Consider the following 19,843-nt stretch of genomic DNA (forward strand, 5'->3'; position numbering starts at 1 on the left):
AATTATTATTATTTCCACGTGGATAAAGGCAACAACGAACGAAATGGATAACGAAAGCGGGGGGAGCAGTTAACGGAAAAGGGCAGGGAGAAGGGGCAGTTTCGAGAATTCCACAGGTTCCACCGCCGTATTTCATAAGCATCGCCCTCTACCCCTTCGCTTCTTCACCCACGCTCGCCAACGTCCCAGTTCCATCCCACCATCTCTCTCTCTCTCTCTCCCTCTCTCTCTCTGGCGTTCGCTTCTCTTGCTCGCGCTCTTGCTCTTGCTCGCTCGTCCCCAATCCGCTCTGCGATCGGACCGATCGATCCATCGATCGTCGACTTCGTCGTCGTCGTGCAAAATGCTGGCGGTGTTCGACAGATCGGTGGCGAAGTGCCCGGAGGCGCTCCAGAGCCCGCAGCAGCAGCCGGGGGCCGGGGCCGCCGCCGCCTCGGCGCTCAAGGACGGCGCCCTCGGCCACCACTTCGCCACCGCCCACCCCGCCGCGGTCAACGTCAACCTCGGCTCGTCCGGCCTGCTGGCCTACTCCCTCGATCGGCAGAACCCTCTCCTCCCCAGGTCTCCCCGCCCCCTCTGATTCGTTTCGCATTTCCGGGGCTCGTTTAGGGTCTTCTTTTTTTTCGCTCGTTTCGTTCTCGCGATCGCGCTTCGAGATCGGCGGGGCGATTGTGGTCGCGGATCTCTCGGGTGCTTGCTCGCTGGATCACGCCCCGATCAGCGGTTTTTGTTTCCTGGGATCGTTTCAGCATCGTGTCCTTAGTTTCGTGTCTTTGATTAAGGATGTCGCGTGTCGCCTTTGCTTTACGAAGTGGACTGTCTGTGGTTGCTGTGTGTGGGGGCGTGCGGAATATTGTCCAAAAACCCAAAGTTATATGCTTTCTTTTCTTTTTTTGGTTGTAAAGTTTTGTTCTGTTTATAATATGTTACTGTGTTAAGGACAAAATAGGATCGGTATCTTAGTTGCTCTCTGTCTTTATTCGACTTTAGTTTTTTTTTTGTTGCGATTGTTGGTCTTGCCTCTGAAAATTCAACCTTTTCGATCAGAAGGGTAACATGCCAAACACAAAGGATCCTTGGAGGGTGCTGGGTAATTGAGAAAAAGATAATGGTAGCTTAGAGGCAAAAAACAGACTTGTGACTTCGACTTTCTAGGGAAGCAAATGTTTAAATCAAACTGATTTTGGTGGGAATTGGGTGTGATAGCATTGGAGGTTGAAAGTATCAGCCTAAAGGAGAAAGTGGTACTCAAGTCTCCGGCTCATTTCGAAAGCCGGGAAATGAAACCTATTGTGTTTGTTAGTTCACGGGAGTTTCGGTACTGCTCTCCTTAATTGGGTCATCTGGCATAGATATCTGACATGCCTTACCCGCTGTGGCAGATTGTTTGCGGTTGTCGATGACATCTTCTGCTTGTTTCAAGGGCACATAGAGAATGTTGCTCTTCTCAAGCAGCAATATGGATTGAACAAGACGGCCAATGAGGTCATTATCGTCATAGAGGCTTATAGAACTCTGAGGGATCGGGGGCCTTATCCTGCTGATCAAGTCGTGAGAGACATCAGCGGGAAGTTTGCTTTTGTGCTCTTTGACAGCTCTTGTAAAACCGCTTTTCTGGCTTCTGTAAGTAATAGTGATTTTCGTGGTTTCGTTCTGGGATTATCGCTCTCAATCTCTCCCTCCACCTGCGATCTATCTAATCCTTTCTGTCCTCTTAATCTTGCAGGATGTTGATGGAAATGTTCCTTTCTTCTGGGGAAGTGATTCTGAAGGCAATCTTGTTCTCTCGGATGATGCAGAAGTTGTGAAGAAGGGCTGTGGGAAATCTTTCGCACCATTCCCTAAAGGTAATTATTTTTATGGATTGTTGATGCGGCTTCATTGGAGTTTCGTCCATGCATTGGAATGTGAAAAGTCAGGATGGATGAATTCTGCTGATATTAAGCAGAGTTCATAGGAAAATGTTATATTTTTGGGTAAAAACATATGGGAAGACTTATAGGAAGTAAAGATTTATAAGGTTTGGAATGAGTTGGTAGGGGTTAAATTGGTTTTCTTTATCTGTATGCATGTTTTGACATGTGCATTTTCACCTACAATGTTGCTCTGCCAATGGTTTTTGAGCGCCAAATTGTTTCACCTTTTAATGTTGCCTTCTTTTCCTACTCAGGATGCTTCTTTACCAGTTCTGGAGGTTTGAGGAGTTACGAGCACCCAATGAATGAGGTGAAGCCGGTTCCTAGGGTGGACAGCTCTGGCCAAGTGTGCGGCGCTACATTCAAAGTGGATGCGGAGACTAAGAAGGAGTCCAGCATGCCTAGAGTTGGGAGTGCTGCGAATTGGTCCTCGCACTACTGAATCTTATGGTTTATGGCCCTTTTCTGGCCAGGCCATTAGTTATTGAATGGCCTTCTATTGCTTATAACTCATACACTGGCAATTTTCGGCTCTAATGGTTGGTCACTCTATGTTGAGGATTTGAAATGGCATCGTTTTTATGCAGGCTGTATATGTTGCTTATAAAACCAAGCCTTGACATTACCTTACATGCTCTGTGCAATAATACCTGGCACTTCATTTAGCCATCATGCAGAGTTTATCCAATGTTATGTTTTTTTCGCTTATTAGTCTAATTGTGTTTCTGATTTCTCTACTAGTATATTAGACCACGTAACTCGGAGCATGCGAGTTCCCATATTGGAAATCGAGTTAGCACAATGCCTTATGAAGGGTCATAAGTACTTTAATAACAGACAACGAAGAATGTTTGATGTTAGGGCTAAAGCAGCAGTCAAGCTAAGCTATCAACAGGAACTTGACACATGCTGATACAGAATTGATATGAAAGAAGATAGAGGAAGCTGTCAGTACCATAGCTAATGTCAAATTGCGGATAACAAAGAGGGTACTTCGCCTGGCCTTACTGTTCTGGTTGTAGATACCTCTTTAGTCCTTTGCATCAGCTTTGCCTCCTGGTGTTGTCTGAAAACCGTGTGTTTGTTAAGTTTAACACCCATAGAACATATCTCAGTTTTCTCTTATTGCCATGGCAAGCTCTCCGTAAGGTTTCTGAGGAGATTAATTGATGATATTGACAGATGTGCGCTCTGTCCATAGCATAGGCTGCGCATGCAAGTATCCTATAAGTATGCTGCTTGAAATCTGGTCTCCACCTATCCATATATAGACTTAGTATTGACTTTCACTCCGATTATGATATAGATTTCTAGGTAATTCGTTGGGTTTCTGCAGTATAATTTGGTAATTTCAATACAGCAAAGTGTATAGCTAGATGAAGATCCAGCGCATAAAGGATATAGCTTCGGCTTCGGGTAGGTTTGGGGCATAAAACACCTTGCAAACCCGCTGCTCACCTTCGCCTTTACTAAACGTCAACCTAAACATGCCCACCTACAGGTTTCTTTGGGTCTGATGCCACTGAAACAAATAAATCAAAGACAAAGTCGTCAAAAGATCATTTTTCTCCGAACTCACGGGCTGCAGCTTCTCTATGTATCTCTAGTTAACACTAAATAGCTGGTTCTTGAGATTGCACGAATTAGTACGGGCTTAGTGCAGTCCCAGGAAAAGTGCCAAAAAAGTCTTAAACCTTTTGCATTAGTGCCAATTTAGTCCTAAACCTTTTTTTGGTGTCAATTCAGTCCTAAACCTTTTGCATTGGTGCCAATTTAGTCCTAAACCTTTTTTTGGTGCCAATTCAATCCTAAACCTTTTAAATTGGTGCCAATTCAGTCCTAAACAATTTGTTTTTGTGTCAATTTAGTCATTCCAGCCAATTTTGATCGGAATTTGCTGACGTGGACGCCTGCCGGCCGGCTGCCTGTCACCGGTGCCGACGTGGACAACTTTAATAATATTTTTCCTATTTTTTCTTTTTTTTTCACTTTTTTTTTTGGTTCTCTCCCTCCTTCCTCTGGCCGGCGAGCTCGACCTCGCCGGCCACTGGCGAGGGCGGCCTCTGTAACAGTCTGAATTTTCGATCCTTTTTCCCGGGATTTAGGAAATGAATTTGACCAATGCTCTATAGTGAGATCTCACCCGGGAACCGCGCATTCTCGGGATGCTAACCTTAGGGATAGGGCTATTACGGGATTGAGTTCGCATGACCAAAGAACTCGACCTGGGTTCGATCTTCGACTATATGGATTGACGAGGGAATGTTTTGAGCCAACCGAGACCGGTCTATTTGATTGATCGTGTCCGAAGGGCACTAGTGACAGACCCTCGCAATTATATGACGATCGAGGTCGCCTTGGTTCGAGCAAACTTAAACGTGATTTGACTTAGTGTCGGTCATGGGTCGAGAGCGCGTAATCCTAATGAGCCACCCGTTAGCAAGAGATAAGCTAAAGTCGCGATTGGTCAATTTTAGTCATTTCTTGGAATTCGGGCCCGGGAATCGAGAATTTTGAAAGTGACAATTTTGAGCGGCCGATGACGTTTTCGGCTTGGCCAACCTTGGGGCCACCCATTTCTGCAAAAAAATAGATTTCGGTCCGGGGCCGGAAAAATTACGGTTTTGCCCCTGTGGACACCGATGTTGGATTTTGAGGTCGTTTGAGGTTATTTTTCGAGGCCAAGGTCATTTTAGAGTGGCCACGCATATTTGGAGTGGTTACGGCAAAAAATTAGAATTTCGACAAAAATTGGAAAAATAATATTATTTTATTCCCGGAACTTTGCAGTCAATTTTTGAGGGCTTGCGCGATGAATTTCGCGAATCCGACGCCATATTATGTTGGCCACACACATTTGGAGTTGGTACGGTCGAAAAATGGAATTTCGACCCGGGACCGAAAAATTACGATTTTGCCCCTAGGCCTATTTTTGGGTATTCCGAATTTTGGGGATTTTGGAAATTGAATTTGGAGATTAATTGTGGATAAATATCAGCCCCAAAATATTGGACCAAAACGCCCTTAGATATTTTGGTTTGGAGCAATGTGGACCAAGTATTAGAGGGGCAAAATTGGAATTAAGGGAAAAATTGGTCAAAGTTATTATTGCCCTTTCTCTCTCTCCTCCCATTCTCTCTCCCCCATTTTTCATTCCAGCCGGCAGCCCCCTTCCTCCCACGCCAACACTTCTTCTTCTTCTTCTTCATTTTCTTTTTTTCATTTGGCCATGAGAAGTCAAGCTAAGCCGGAGCGCCGCCGCTCGCCGTTGCCGCCGCCGTGTGCCGCCGTGACCCGCCGGCCAGCCGTTCCACCTTCCCGCTCTAGCCGAGTTAGTCTAGAGTCCGGTAAGTCGCTCCCTAAACCTCGCCTAGGACGTCGGGTATTTTTCGGACTCGTTTGGGTGCAGTTTGGGGTGATTAGAGGTTGATTAAGGTGTTGATCATGGTTATTGGTGGTTAATCATGGCTATTGGTGGCCGAGTATGGCTGTTAGTGGTTGTTGCGGGTTGGATTAGACGTCGGGAAATGAGTTTTGGCGGTTGGAATTCGGTAGAAATCGGTTCGGGCTTGAATCCGTGAGGTTCGGGGTGAATCGCGGATTCGCGGTTACTGTACCCACCCGGTTTTCTATTTTTTTAGAGAATTTTGTGTGACGAATTTGAGAAAGGTTTCTTCATGAAAGTTGTTCCCAACATCTTGAGGTATAACATACTTTAATTTGGGAATTTTTGGAAATCATTTGAGGTCATTCGAAAGTCCATCTTTGGACCGAAATAAAACTGCCCGATTTACTGTTCACCCGACCTTCGGGTCTGTTCGAATTTTTATAAATTTTTCCAGGCCTATTTTCAAAATTCTTCCTTCACAAAAGTTGTTGGGGACATTCGTGGATATAACATATAACAATTTCAAAGCTTTTCAAGGTGATTTGGGTGTTGAAATAAATGTATTTTGAGGACAAAATATTCTGTTGAAGCAAACTGATTTTGGTCTGATTTCGAGGGACAAAAAGGCATGGTTGCAGTTTGAACCGGATTTCATGTTCTTCATAAGAAATGTTTATCGGGATGTGTTTTGTGACATATCCAAAATTGAGAATTTTTGGAGTTCGTTTACTATTTATTTTGATGGGATTTCGGTCACTGTATAAACTGCCCAATTTTACCCCGATTTTTTGGATGTTCGTTTTTATGAGCGGAATGGTGGGGGTGTCGAGGTTGAATGGTTGCTGCCCTTGTGGCGGGAATTGAGCCTGAATGTGTGTTTGAATATGGATTGATGATATGCCGCGTGTGTTTGGCCGTGAGATGTGGTGGCGTGATAGTGCATTCGTGTATTGTATTCGCGTGCCAAGAATGTGTGATTGGGTGGCGTGTTCGTGTGACGAGAATGTGAAATTGTGAAATGTGTGTGAGGTGTGCGTGTTTGGCAGTGTGTAGGTGTGGCCGTGTGACAAATGTGGTTTGAGTGGAACGAAGGTACTGGAATGTAGGATTGGTTTGAAAAGTGAGACCCTGAGGCGTGTACGTTTACGCGGGGTGAGGTCCGTCCTGAGGCGTGTACGTTTACGCGGGACGATGCCGTCCCGACGAGGTGACGATGCCCGGCCCGACGGGGTGACGATGCCTCGACGTGGTCAAGACCGTTGGCCGATGCGTTTACGCGGGCGCGGTAGAAGGAAAGTGTGTGTAGGATTCCGTCCTGAGGCGTGTTCGTTTACGCGGGACGATGCCGTCCCTGACGAGGTGACGATGCCCGGCCCGACGGGGTGTCGATGCCTGACGAGGTTAGAAGACCGTTGGCCTGATGCGTTTTACGCGGGCGCGGTAGTGGTGGAAAGGTTGAGAACGAGCGGGATTTGGCTTGACATGTGAGGATTGTGAAAGTGATGCATGGTGTGAGTTAGTGTGCGAGTGTGTTTGTATCGCGTGATGCAGTGCGCGATTATGGGGTAAAATCTGCTAGGCATGGTATTGGACGTGCCCAAGTAGGTTTTGCTTTATAATTGACGCACACGCGCGGCTGTGATGTACTGCTGTGGTATGATTGGCGTGCGTATTGATATGTGGAAAGTGTGTGATGGCATGTGTGCAAGAATTGTACGTTGGGATTGTGGGCTAACGTGCACGGTGCGTATGCAGAGAGTCCAGGTATGTGTGAATGTTTGATTGCTGGTTGTGTGGTTGTTTGGTTGCGCCTTTGGATGTGTCTGGAATTACGTGATAGCCTAGGTGGGGCTTAGGTTGTGACTTATTGAGATGTGATCTCATGGTTGTTTCAACCAAACCATTTCAGAGCCTCCGCCTGAATGTTGAGATTGAGGTCGACTCGGAGTCGTCGGGTGAGCAGATAGCTGCGGAGGATTCAGGTGGTGATGCCGAGGACAGTGAGTCAGAGTGGACGCCTTCGAGAGGGCGTAGGGGATAGTTCTGGGAGGAGGATGCGCCCCATTTTTGGATAGTGCTGACTTAGAGAGCTGATCTTGATATTTTGGTGGTTTGGAGTTCATAGTTCGGTGTGCTTATAAATTATTTTGTGGTTTGTATTGGCGGATGATGTAAATATTTGGAAGTATAATATATGCTTGGTGGTTTGTCGATTTGTTCCTTCCTGGTGTTCTCCAATTTTAATGCCCGGGATTTTTGATTGCTTCCGCCGCAATTTAACTCTGATGGATCGTTGGGTCGGCGACGTTATTCCTGGGATGTCGCAATCGTTCGACCTGAAGCGGGATGTCGCGAGCTCGACGGGGGTTCGGGGCATGACAGCCTCGCCCGGCGAGGGCGAGCCTCGCCTTGGTCGGGTGAGGCCCGACCTCGCCGGATCTGGCGAGGTCGCTGGGCGAGGCTCGACCTCGCCAGATCCGGCGAGTTCGGGCCTCACCTGAACATGGCGAGGCTCGCCCTTGCCGCGGCCTCCGGCGAGGCTCGAGCCTTGCCCGTGGCTGGCGAGGTCGAGCTCGCCGGCCAGAGGAAGGAGAGAGAGACAAAAAAAAAAGTGAAAAAAAGAAAAAAGGAAAATAATAAAAATTCAAAAAACATTAAAATATTATTAAAGTTGTTCACATCGGCGCCGGTGACCGGCCGGCGGCCAGTAGGCGTCCACATCGGCAAATTCCGGTCAAAATTGGCACAAAAACAAAAAGTTTATGATTGAATTGGCACCAAAAAAAGGTTTAGGACTAAATTGACACAAATGCAAAAGGTTTAGGACTGAATTGACACCAAAAAAATGTTTAGGACTAAATTGGCACTAATGCAAAAGGTTTAGAAGTTTTTTGGCACTTTTCCCGTGCAGTCCCCAAATTGCTATCTTTCAGCAAAGGGCTAAATTGGATGAGATCTTTTAATGGTAGCACGACTATGTGGGATAAATGAGATGTGATGCGATACCTTGGTTAGTCATGTAGACTGCGACGTTAAATTCCTCAGCTATCATAATTAAACATGAGAGCATTTGTCCCAATTTTTGCTGCGATTCGGAATCTGAAAGTGTCAAACCAGATGAGCTGAAAAATCACAACTAGCATGATTTGATGGTTTCAGGACCTACCTGGCGCCTTGCAAGTTTTCCTCTTCCAGTAAACTCCACTCGGAAGAGAGCGATCACTGAATCCACAATCTGAAAATGGTACTCACCTAAGGTCAACCATCCACACCTCAAAAAATCTGTATCAGTTTGATTCTCGAGCAGTGTCTTACCAGTAACCTAAATTTTTCTTTAGACATTTTGGCAGCCAGACCAAGAAGCAATTTGTACTAATGCTCATCAGTGTGGCCACGGCTATAAACGATCTGAAATTCATGGAAAGACTAGATTATAGCAAGTACACTAGCCAGAAAAAAAAGGAGTTGCCGCCGGTATAGAATGCTTAGCTTACATTATCTAGGACTGCACCAGGATCCATGCCAAATCTCTCGGCTATTGGTACGGTTTGATCACGGCGACTGCAGGTGTGCTAAGTTAAGAAAGGGCACATGCACTTACATGGACATAAGACGATTACAAAACACAAGCAGCTTTGTAGAGGTCAAGAAAAATACAGACAGATTATAATCGGATACAAAGTTCCTTCTGTGTCGATGTAAGCAACCTTGCCATTTCCTCCTCTCATGTGAGTTGGCAGCTGAAATTTTTTTACGAACATGGAATCCACAAACCATAAATAAAGAATGATTGAAAATGGGGGTAAATACTGCTGTAGGATTTGCAAATAAAGTAGAGTACTCCAAGAAGCATCACATTCGACTGATGATTGAACCCCAAGTCCGAGTCCGACAATAATTAAGGCATTTACTCGGTTATGACATAGTACAAACTCTTCTGGCCTTTTTCCTACTTGATTTGAGCCTCTGTATATGCGTTCCAGTATACCGACTGCAGATTACAGAAAATGAGAGTGGCATACTTCCAGAATCACCTAATACACACGTTCTGATGCCAAGATCACCCATGTCTTTATTCTTTGTAGAAATTCAATCATTATGTTACTATTTGGCATTGTTCATCTGAACAAAAACTGCAACAGAAGTTAACGACAGAAACCTAATATCCAATTCAGACCAACATGTGTAGTAACACACAAGGTATGCGCAAGCTGTGTTTTCCCAGACCTGAAGTGAAGTTAGCAGCATTTTCTGCGAAAGCCAATTTTCTCAAATTGGACCAAATAAAGCTCTACTTAGAAAAGGAAAAGAATCGATCTGGGTTAAATGGATTGTGCTCAAACTCCACACTTATTGCTCCTAAAATCGCGAGAATATGAACCGACAATTAAGTTATTTGAAATGACTAGCCAAACACTTGGTCGTGACTGGTTTGGTTGTGCTGTGCCTAGGCCGGCACCTATCCTAAAATTTGTAACTCAGTGATTCAATAAAGGGTGACGGACATGGAGCACGTTTAATTTCTAAAATTTGATTTTTATTTAATATCGAACCCTTTCGACTCCAATTCACAAAATGAGCAGATTAGACTTAGAAGTTATTCCTAAAAAAATTATCAAATTAACCTTTTACGTAAGTTTTTGAACGTGTATATATAATGAGAAGAGGTTCAGGTGTCTATAAATTACAAGATACAATACTTGGTTAAATTACAAGATACAATGCTTGGTTTTGTTATGGATTCAATTTATTTCTTTTACTAATCTTTATTATAATTTTAAATCAGATTTTATATGTAATCTCAAACCCCTAAATTTTATAAAAACACACGAATATCACTTAAAGTGCGTTTGGTTTAACATTCCCAAAGGGCTTTCGACCTCAAAAGTCCCTTGAGGAAATGCTAAAGTGTTTGGCGAGCATTTCCAGTAAGCTTTCGGCCGAAAGTCAGCATTGCGAATGCTGAAACCAATTTTTTTCTTCCCAAGCTACCATAACTAATTCTTTAATATTCCAATTTTGACCCTTGTGACTGTTCAGCTTCTTTGGGTTGAGGGAGGTCGGCTAGAGCTGCTCGAGGCCGGATTGAGATGGCGAAGCCCCGGCGAGAGGCCGGCGAGGTTGCCCGACCTCGGCGACGGCCGCTTGAGGTCGCCTGGGGTTGCGCGACCCTCGCCAGGAGTCGCCCGACCTCAGGCGACGACTGCTGGCGGCTATAGCCCATTGGCGGCTCTGGTAAGCTCCCTTTTTTTAGTAAAAAAAATCTCAAAACTCTTTGCAAAATAAAATTTATCAAATACTACTTCGGCCAAAGAAGGTTCACAAAGGAGTTTTTACCGAAGGCAATTTGCATTTTCTAAGGGACTTTAAAGTTAAATATATTTGCATTTCTCCGATGCCCATTTGCAAAACTGAACCGAACGCATCCTTAAGACCTGGAGCTCTTTTAATTATTTAAATCAAAATATCATTTCTATTACTACAAAAAACGCAAAAACCAAAACTACAAGCTTGAAATCCCATTCCCTCCTCTTCTTCTTCATTCTCCGCACAAACCACGCTTGAAATCCCGACCGGCTTCTGTTGAAGTCAAAACTGATGCTGATCGAGTGATCCAAGAGAGGTGGTCATCGCGCATTTACGCTGATCTTCTCCAATATCTTCGTCTTGGCCTCTCGTTCTTCCTCGTTCCGTTGCACGTAAGCTGTTTGATTTCTGTCCTCAGTGAGAGGCATTTGCTTTTCTTGGTCTTGTTTCTTGAATTTGGAGCAAAGCCATATTAGCATCTCGAGATGACCCGTCTTCAATTCATTGTTAAAACCGTAGCTTCCTCGAACGAATGGAGTGCGGCAAGAGAGTTTGGATGCTTCGTCACCTCGCTAGTGCGTTCGCCTACCCTGAGAAGAAATTGGAGTTTTGGTGAGGTTGTACTTATGGGGTCGCAGCGTAGATTCATGACCACTAGCAAGAGAGTGCAAGATAGGAGCAAGAACAAGAGGGTCCATGATCTCGAAATCGCCACCGAGAAGCATAAAGTGGTGTCTAAGGTGTTGGTTCTGATGGAAATGTTGAAGAAGGAACCCGAGATGATAATCCCCGTGAGGTCGCTGGATCGACACCGGAGACAAATTAATTTGCCCAAGCCACACAGTATAGTGGACTTCATTCAGAAGTCGCCGAAACTGTTTGAGTTGTACAAGGATCAGAAAGGGGTATTGTGGTGTGGAATGACTAAAGAAGCTGAAGACTTGTTAGAGGAAGAGGAGAGATTGATTAGGGAACACTCTGGCACGGCTGCTGAATACGTGACTAGGATGTTGATGATGTCGGTCAATAAACGGCTTCCTCTGGACAAAATTGCTCATTTCAGGAGAGAGTTTGGTTTGCCAGCTGATTTTAGGAGCAAGTGGGTACACGAGTATCCGCAGCACTTCAAAGTGGTTAACTCTCCAGATGAAGTTGATTATCTCGAGCTTGTAGAGTGGAATCCTGCTTGGGCTATCACAGAGTTGGAGAAAGCCATATTGGGGGTATCGGAATCTGCCTCTCATACTCCAGGGTTGCTTTCCCTATCTTTCCCCTTGAAGTTTCCTGCCAGTTACAAGAAGGTGTATAGATATGGAGGGTCGATTGAGCACTTTCAAAAAAGATCTTACTTATCTCCTTATGCTGATGCACGTGGCCTCCAAGCTGGATCAAAAGAATTCGATAAGAGGGCCATTGCAGTGATGCATGAGCTACTCAGCTTCACAATGGAAAAGAGGTTGGTAACCGATCACCTCACCCACTTTCGACGAGAATTCGTGATGCCTCAGAAGCTGATGAGACTCTTGTTGAAGCATCTTGGCGTTTTCTATGTCTCTGAGAGGGGGAACAGGTTTAGTGTGTTCTTGACAGGAGCTTATGAAGGTGCAGAGCTGATTCAGAAATGTCCGCTGGTTCTGTGGAAGGAAAAAGTCCTAAGCCTTATTGGTTATAGAGGGAGGAAGAAAAAGATAGAAACTTTTACAGACATATCGGATATGGAAGATAATGATTTTCTTGAGGGTAACTCTGAGGATGAAGGCATCCCTATGCAGCTTGACCAACAAGAAGCCATTAGCGAATTGGAGGATACTGCAGTTGGAGACAGCTCCTTCATGGATATATATGAAATCAACAATGAATACAAGCCTCATGATTCATTTTAAGGTCATATGTTCTTGTTCAAGCAGTCAAGATTACTTGCTTTCCAGTCTTCTTCTTCACAAGTTCAAAGTTTGGAGTATTTTCTGTACAGATTTAATTAGACAAACTCGTCCTTACATCTATAAACCAAGTTAACGAATAACGGACTGATCCATCTCATTCCTTGTTAGTCCTAAACATTGCCACTGGAACTCCTGAATCAATGATTAAGAAATGTGCAGATAATGCTTTTGGCAACTCTCAGCCTGCCTTGGTGCCATCAAGGACATCAGAAGCAGTCTATGTACGGTGACCGGTTCATTCCCAGTTATTGGTCCGAGTTAATGAGTTCTGCTATTCTGAAGTTGAACTTACAACCCTGCAAGTTATTTGAATCTCAATTGTTGGGTCAAAGAGATGATTGGGTAGTAGCAATCATGGAGAACATAGCCTATCTGCCGCTGCAATAATTAACGTTCTTTCTATTGTTGTTTCAAATTAGATTCTGAGCTCACCCTGCAGTAATGCCCTGTTCATCGCTGTGAATTCAGGTGCACAATATCTAAAACTTCCTTTTGCAACATACTTTCATTTGCTTTCTATCTGATTGCCTCTTCCATAGGTCTTGCAATTTCTATTCAAAATCTCCATGAAACTATGGCACACTCATGTTTTTGGGTTCTACTAGAGAACTTCCTTTTGTTGTTTTTTAGAACCCAGCATCGAATGATAAGTAGTTTATATAACTCTTTGTTTATGTTGGGCTGTGTTTATGGTTGATTCATTTCTTTAGCTTACTGATTTGTTTGGAAGAAAGAAATAGGAGAGCCTTTGAAAATAGGAAGACTGGTTTTTTAGTTTGAATCATAGATGGCTTTCCACAGCTTTTGGTTGTGTGGAAATGACATTACTAACGTGCATTCTTTCTTATACCTCATAACATGAATTGTGTTCATGATTTGTTACGCAGGCTAGCATCTGCTTGATGCCATTTTGCAATAAATTTCTTTTGCTTATCAAAATTCTTAGCAAACTCACTGGAGACAATGTTGAGTAATTTGCTTTCAAATGTTGCCACTAGATTTCTTCTCTTGCTCATAAAAACCATGATATCTTAAACTGCCTGCGACGAACTGAACTGCTACTGTATAGCTAAAAATATTTTGCACTGCATTTTTCTGGTTTTTGCTTTATAACCAAATACCATGGTTTATAGATTTCATTTCTTTTGAGGTTTATTCGAGATGACACTGAAATAATTTTCTTTTGATTGTGGCAATTAGATCTCTTCTCAAGCCTGACATAGTCCTATGAACTCTCGATAGCATGCCATGCTCGACTAAGTTCCTAAGAGCATATAAGGTTGTGTTATTTAAATTTGTTTGACTTAACATAAACAGAAGCAGCAGAAAAGATACTTTGGCCTTACCCTTGCAATATTTTTTGCATTTGATACACAAAGGTGACAATGTAGTTGACAAACCTTTTGGCTTAGCATCGCAGGTAAAGAAAGTTTTTTTGTCATAGTTGAATGGCGTGTTGTCGAGCACATGAAACTTGGGGACATCTATGACAAGGGTGACAAATTGTCCACTACATAGAAAGGGAAATGATCAAGTGCTTGGAGCTCATTATATGCCTCTAGCGATGCTGAAATGTGATTAGAAGTGACGCTGAGGTGATGGTGGACGGATGTCACCCTGCATATCGAAGATTAGGGTGGAAAGGGCGATGTAAGAGATGATGTTCCTGGGTACGGCACTTTTTAGTCAAATAAACTAGAAAGATCCTTTCTCTTCTTTTTGTGGAGGATATATTGATATTTAGAGTTAAGTTTCCTTATTTGATTTAGCGCATACTCAAAATAATTCTAAATTTGCTGTTTCTTCGTGTAATCTTTTATCTTCGTTGGTGGAGCCCTTTCTGATTTTCCCTTTTTTTTCTGGTGTTATAGCACTATTTTTCATTATTGATTGTAAACTAAATGAAGCTGTCGATGTTAACTTTTTTCTCTCTTGACTAAGATTTATTAGCATCTTAAATTGAAGTTTGTGGGATGCCAAAGCAAAGACTTACTGTTGGTTACGAAATTTTTAAGGGAAAGGTCAAGCATTGGCCATAGCTCCAACTAGAGCAACGACAGGAGTAATGTAGGACGTGGAGGTTGAGCATCAATCTCATTTGGAGCATTGTGAAGGTTTTCCTGCATCTCGTATGCTCAAGGAGTGAGAGAGGAGCATCCACGACAGTAATTCTATAATAGCTGAACCTCTATCAGGTATAATCACTTGCTATCATCTTTTGTTATGGCGTAAAAGTATTTCGTTCATTCCAACTCAATTCATATAAGATAGTCATATTTACTTGTTTTAAGTAGGGATTGAGCTTTGCACTGATGTTTTCAAACTTGGGCCGCTTAGAGAACCAATTAGGTTACCAGTTTGTGGTTCAACCGGTCCAAGCGCTTGGACGACGGGTGAACCAGTGATGATGTCATGAGCAAACGATTATAGGTATGTAATGTTGTCGATTGGCTGTGAGCACGTGAATCGTTTGGCCTTGGGGGTAAAGCGGAGTGCCGGCGGTCCATTGAGTTAGGTGCTCGAGCCCCTCCGTGTGCAACAGCAGCCAGAAGCCCAATTCTGTACCTGTGAGACTCTAAAATTGGGTCGATCCAATTTTGAAAACCAGTCTGTTTCGCTGGTTTAGCGAGTGAACCGGTGATCAAACCGGTTCGATCATTTTGGCCAAACTCCCTGCACATACTTTATTAGTTTTGGGCGAGGAGATCAAGGGGAAAGCAATGGAATTGGCCAAAATAAAGGGGCAAGAGCTTTATAGTCTTCGAATGTGCTTGACATTCAGCCACTGAAATCTTTTTGCAACGGCTCGAAATTAACAAAACTAATGAATGTTCTCTTTCACATGAAATAATGAAAAATCTTTAAAAAGAGATTATTAAGCGAGACCAAGCAATGAATCGAGAGGATGAGTTCGTAGAATAAATATCGTGTAATCAAAAGTACATTTGAGATTTGAATCTAGACTAATCGTCGCATGATAAATTCTTGGGAACGATGAGCAAGTATCTGAATTATTAGCCTTTTTGTAATTCAAGTAACTACATTTTTTTTTGTTCAGTCAATTACCTCAACTTTTCAAATGTAGGTCAAGACTTCCATTAAAATCGCGGACAAAAAATGTTGATATGATACCAATGCTGTTAAATAGTCGTTAACTGTCCATATTGATGTTTGATATGGTACCTCGAGATGCTACCACGTTAGCCGAGATATATTAGACACTAAGATCGTCTAAGTCAGCACACTTTTTCTATCCTCATCACTCAATCTTTAGGGTAAGGAGCCATGTCAACTATTATGTTTAACTTTTGTTCAGTAAGCGAGTCACGTTAGCAAAATCATATAACATGGCAAGTTATTTAACTGATACCTCAAATTGAGCCAAAATTGAAAATTTGAGGTTCTTGATTGAAAAAAAAAAGTTCAGGTACTCGATTGTAAACAGAACAAGAGCTTCGGTACTTACGATGTCATTATTCTTTAACTCCTAAACTGCTCTAAGAATAACATCTCAAGGAAATGTTGTCTATGAAGGTGACTATAAGCAGCGTTGCTGATGGCAACGGCATGGCAGTGGCCGTGGGACAGTCGTGTGCTCTCTTGCCCCCATTCATACTTTTTTGTTTCTACCTTTTTTAAGTTCTTGCTGTTTTTTCTCTTTGCTTATTTTTTCTTTTATTGAACTTAAATTTGAAAAGATACATGGAAATCTAGACATAATTCTAATAGGCAAGTACAAGAGAGATTACTGAATGAAAAATCACAGTACGATTAGGCATGAAAAGAGTTGGACAAAAATTGTAGACACAGTCAATTTTAAGCATGACATGTAACGCGTGGGGAAATTCTAGTAATGGGAAAAACAAGGGCATTCACATAGGGATGGATGGAAGAGGAGGGGTGTGAGAAGTGAAGCGACAATGCCAATCTGCTTCCTGCAAAGTCTTTTGTCTTTTTCATTTGCTCTCTTTCGCTTCTACTTCACTTTCTAGACAAAAGAGTAGGTGATGCTGTCCAGCAAAGTCTTGGTCTTCCTGAGTTTATGGTTTATGTGCATGGACAGAGCACTTGTGGACAGAAAGCATCCTTGAAAGGTCTTGGTCTTCGTTTGATCTTTTTGGTAGATGAAAAGTCTTGGTCTTCCTGGACTTTAGAGTTTTCTCTCTCCTTTAGCTCGTTATCACTTTACTTCACCATGACCCTTGGTTGTTCTCTACAGGACTGTTTCACCCATGGCCATTGAAAGATCTTCTTGGCTTCCTTCTTAGCTTCCTTCTTGTACTAATTTATAGTATTGTTAATTTGAAGCAAGACATGTAACGCGTGGAAATTTTACTAGTAATGGAAAAAGAGATATTTGCATAGGGATGGAAGAGGAGAGATGTGAAAAGTGAAGCAATGAAGTAAATTTGCGTCCCGAAAAGTCTTGGTCTTCCTGGATTTTGTTACAGTTTCTTCCCCACTTTCTCTTTTTCACTTTTGCTTCACTTTCTAGACAAAAAAAAGCACATGATATCCAGTAAAGTCTTGGTCTTCCTGATGGAACGTACTTTATGGTGTATGCTATCACGACCAGCAATTTGAGTTAGACTGAAGAGACCATGTTTTGATGCACATTGTGTCCTTGAGTTAGATAAATTACCTGTTCTCCTTTTTCTCCAGATCAATACGTTTGGCTGTCGTTAGAAAGAGGATAAGAGGTGATATTTCTTCACATGACCAACTTAGAGGGCATGCCTATCTTCATAAAAAATTTATAACTTACCAAGTGTTTTGTTGCTTCATGGGTTCGTTGGTGTACCCAACTCTTTTTCTTGTTAGCCCAAAGCACGTGCTTTTGGTTCTCCTTATCGAATAGTTAAAGTTCGCTGTCTTAGATGACTTGTAGATGTATAATAGAAAGTAAGATGCCATTGTTAGGTGGATCGTCAACATTTATTTTAGTCGGTGTAAGTTGCACAAAGATGCTTATTTGTCGGTCCTATTAATTGTGGTAAGCTTCATTCATCACTAGACAAGTAAAAGGGTAAGGTATGGCCAGCTAAAAATGTACGATCTACTAAATACTGTAGGCATCACACTTATGAACAGGAAAATCGTGCAAATGACCACGATTCTCGGTCATCAACTACTACGTCAACACCCTTCCGCAGATCATTATTGCCGATCTTGCTGCAAATTTTCAGCACGTAACTGCCACGTAAAAGCCTACATTAATCGCATATTCACCAATAATGCATAAAACAAAGACATTGAAATCATAAGGTTACTGAGAATGTACAGATGCAAAAAAAAAAAAAGCCTTGGTCTTGATCTTTGTTTAATGTTTTTGGTAGGTGAATGTCTTGGTCTTCCTGGACTAAATAGTTTTTTCTCTCCATTAGCTCACTTCTGCTTTAAATAAGATAGAACTAAACAAAAAGATAAGATAAATTCAATAAGTTCTGGACAATTTCAACTGTTGCTCATGAGTTTCTAAATCAAAAGATTCAATTCATAAAATATATATGCACTGATTATAAGCCGATGCGTAGTATGGGTACTCTGCTAGTGTGTGTATACATACATACATACATACATACATATATATATATATATATATATATATATATATATATATATAAAGTTGCACCCATCTCCTTGATGAGCCCTAAAATTGTTTACTTTCCCTTTCCTTAAGAGTTATTGATTAAAAAAAACAAGATGATTTAATCTAAAATCTATTGAGATTTGAACCCAATTAATGAGGTCAGTTAATTATGAAATATGAAATTTTATTATATTACTAATGTTCATACAAGTGCTACGCACACAAGTAGACATATGAATATTGCGCACATATTTTAAGATTACATGTAATTAAAAATTAGGAATTAGAGCAAAATGAACTGTTTCTCTGGTTGATTGTTTCCAAATATTACTCAAACCTTAGAACTTGGCATACTTGAACCAAACATAATTACCTACAACAAAATTAGAATCGCCATATGCAATAATCTACTTTGGTCCGTAGAGGCCTCAACTGCAAGCAATGTCGATTTTAATTGACTATTAAAAGTTAAAAAAAACAAATACAAGACTTACCATAAAGCCAGTGAAAAGCACCAAAATTAAATTGACTTGAATAAAAACTCCATAAACGAACCCCATCAATTTCATGCTATATCTATGGCTTCCAAAAATTATCAAATTGACTTAAATAAAACCAGATAATGAGGTGCATGAAATTTCTTACCTATATGCTGGCAATCAAGTATCTCAAGTTTTTTTCCGTTCAATAAATTATCTCGACGTTTCAAATGTGGGTCAACATGAGACCTCCATTGAAATCGTGAATGAAAAATGTCGATATGACACTAACACTATTAAATAGCCGTTAACTATCTACATTGGCGTCCTATATGTTCCTTGTGGTATCAATTTTGTATCTTGCAGCCAGAGTAGACATTCTAGACGATATCATCCATCTCTCGAAGAGTTGGAACAAATTATCTACAAAAAATATTATTTAGGCAATTTCGTTGTAATTGGTTTAGAAATCCTAATAAAGTTTTGTATTATGTGTGCCCGTACAGTTATATCTGATGATAATATTATTAATATAATTTTCAATCGAAAGTAAATTGAGTACAAAGACATCTTCAATCATCTCTTTGATAATCCACTAAAATATTACAAGTGTAAAGCTCCAATTTTTATGATCGAATGGTTCCAAGAAGAAAATCTAAAGGAAATCGACATTGAGAACTTTGTAGTCTCCCAATGTGCCTGACATTTAACCAATAATTTTTTTTGCGCTTGAAATTAACAAAATTATCTCCTGTTCTCTTGAAGAATGAATAATCTTACAAAAGAAATCCCCAATATCATGCTAAGAATAACTAGGATTTCCAGCAGAAGATGCCATTCGTTTTATGGTTAATAAAGTGAGACCGAGCAACGAATCAAAGAGGATGCATTTGTAGAACAGGTATCGCGTAAACAAAAGTATGTTTGAGATTTGAACCTAGACTAATGCTTGTATGTTAAACTTGTGGGGACAATGACATCATAAGTACTTGAACTATAATTCCTTTGGCAATCAAGTAAGTGAATTTTTTTTTCGTTCAATTAATTACCTCAATTGTTCAAGTGTGGGTCAATGTAAGGTCTTTGCTAAAATTGTGGATGGAAAACGTTGAGACGACGCTAACACTATTAAATAGCTATTAAATGTCCATATTGGCGTCTATTATGATATCTTGAGATGTTGCCGCGTCAGACAGCAGAGACAATGATGCTAAGATTGT

General features: G+C 41.7%; 2 protein-coding genes and 1 pseudogene across 5 annotated transcripts in view; 2 read left to right on the plus strand and 1 right to left on the minus strand.

The window, feature by feature from the left end:
• Positions 1 to 244: 244 nt before the first annotated feature.
• LOC115676604 (stem-specific protein TSJT1) lies at positions 245 to 2,585 on the plus strand. Its single transcript, XM_030599547.2, has 4 exons — positions 245 to 561; positions 1,383 to 1,623; positions 1,727 to 1,847; positions 2,171 to 2,585. Exons 1-4 carry the CDS (start codon positions 344 to 346, stop codon positions 2,356 to 2,358), a joined length of 768 nt encoding a protein of 255 aa, XP_030455407.2. The 5' UTR covers positions 245 to 343; the 3' UTR covers positions 2,359 to 2,585.
• Positions 2,586 to 2,946: 361 nt separating this feature from the next.
• LOC115676559 (meiotic recombination protein DMC1 homolog) overlaps positions 2,947 to 19,843 on the minus strand; it is a 66,322-nt pseudogene continuing 49,425 nt past the window's right edge.
• Positions 10,829 to 19,843, plus strand: part of LOC115676558 (protein WHAT'S THIS FACTOR 1, chloroplastic-like) — a 73,211-nt gene continuing 64,196 nt past the window's right edge. Inside the window, exons 1-4 of one of the 4 annotated variants that reach the window (XM_056319044.1) lie at positions 10,829 to 12,775; positions 12,974 to 14,224; positions 14,570 to 14,749; positions 14,849 to 15,379. In XM_056319044.1, coding sequence (XP_056175019.1) covers positions 11,097 to 12,494 — 1,398 coding nt within the window. In that variant the 5' untranslated portion in view covers positions 10,829 to 11,096 and the 3' untranslated portion in view covers positions 12,495 to 12,775; positions 12,974 to 14,224; positions 14,570 to 14,749; positions 14,849 to 15,379. Of the gene's footprint in view, positions 14,225 to 14,569; positions 14,750 to 14,848; positions 15,380 to 19,843 lie in introns of those variants that run through there. The other 3 variants (XM_056319045.1, XM_056319043.1, XM_030599514.2) reach the window with 3 other exon arrangements.

The sequence above is a fragment of the Syzygium oleosum genome, unplaced genomic scaffold (assembly GCF_021117445.2).
Source record: "Syzygium oleosum isolate NSW1041296 unplaced genomic scaffold, Sole_v2.1 Sole_v2.17, whole genome shotgun sequence".
In the NCBI taxonomy this organism is placed as follows: domain Eukaryota; kingdom Viridiplantae; phylum Streptophyta; class Magnoliopsida; order Myrtales; family Myrtaceae; genus Syzygium; species Syzygium oleosum.

Excerpts from the sequence above, each read along its gene's own strand:
- LOC115676604 (XM_030599547.2), top strand. The coding sequence starts at position 344 with ATGCTGGCGGTGTTCGACAGATCGGTGGCGAAGTGCCCGGAGGCGCTC. Across the intron at positions 562-1,382 it reads CAGAACCCTCTCCTCCCCAG|ATTGTTTGCGGTTGTCGATG; the intron begins GTCTCCCCGCCC and ends CCGCTGTGGCAG. Across the intron at positions 1,624-1,726 it reads AAACCGCTTTTCTGGCTTCT|GATGTTGATGGAAATGTTCC; the intron begins GTAAGTAATAGT and ends TTAATCTTGCAG.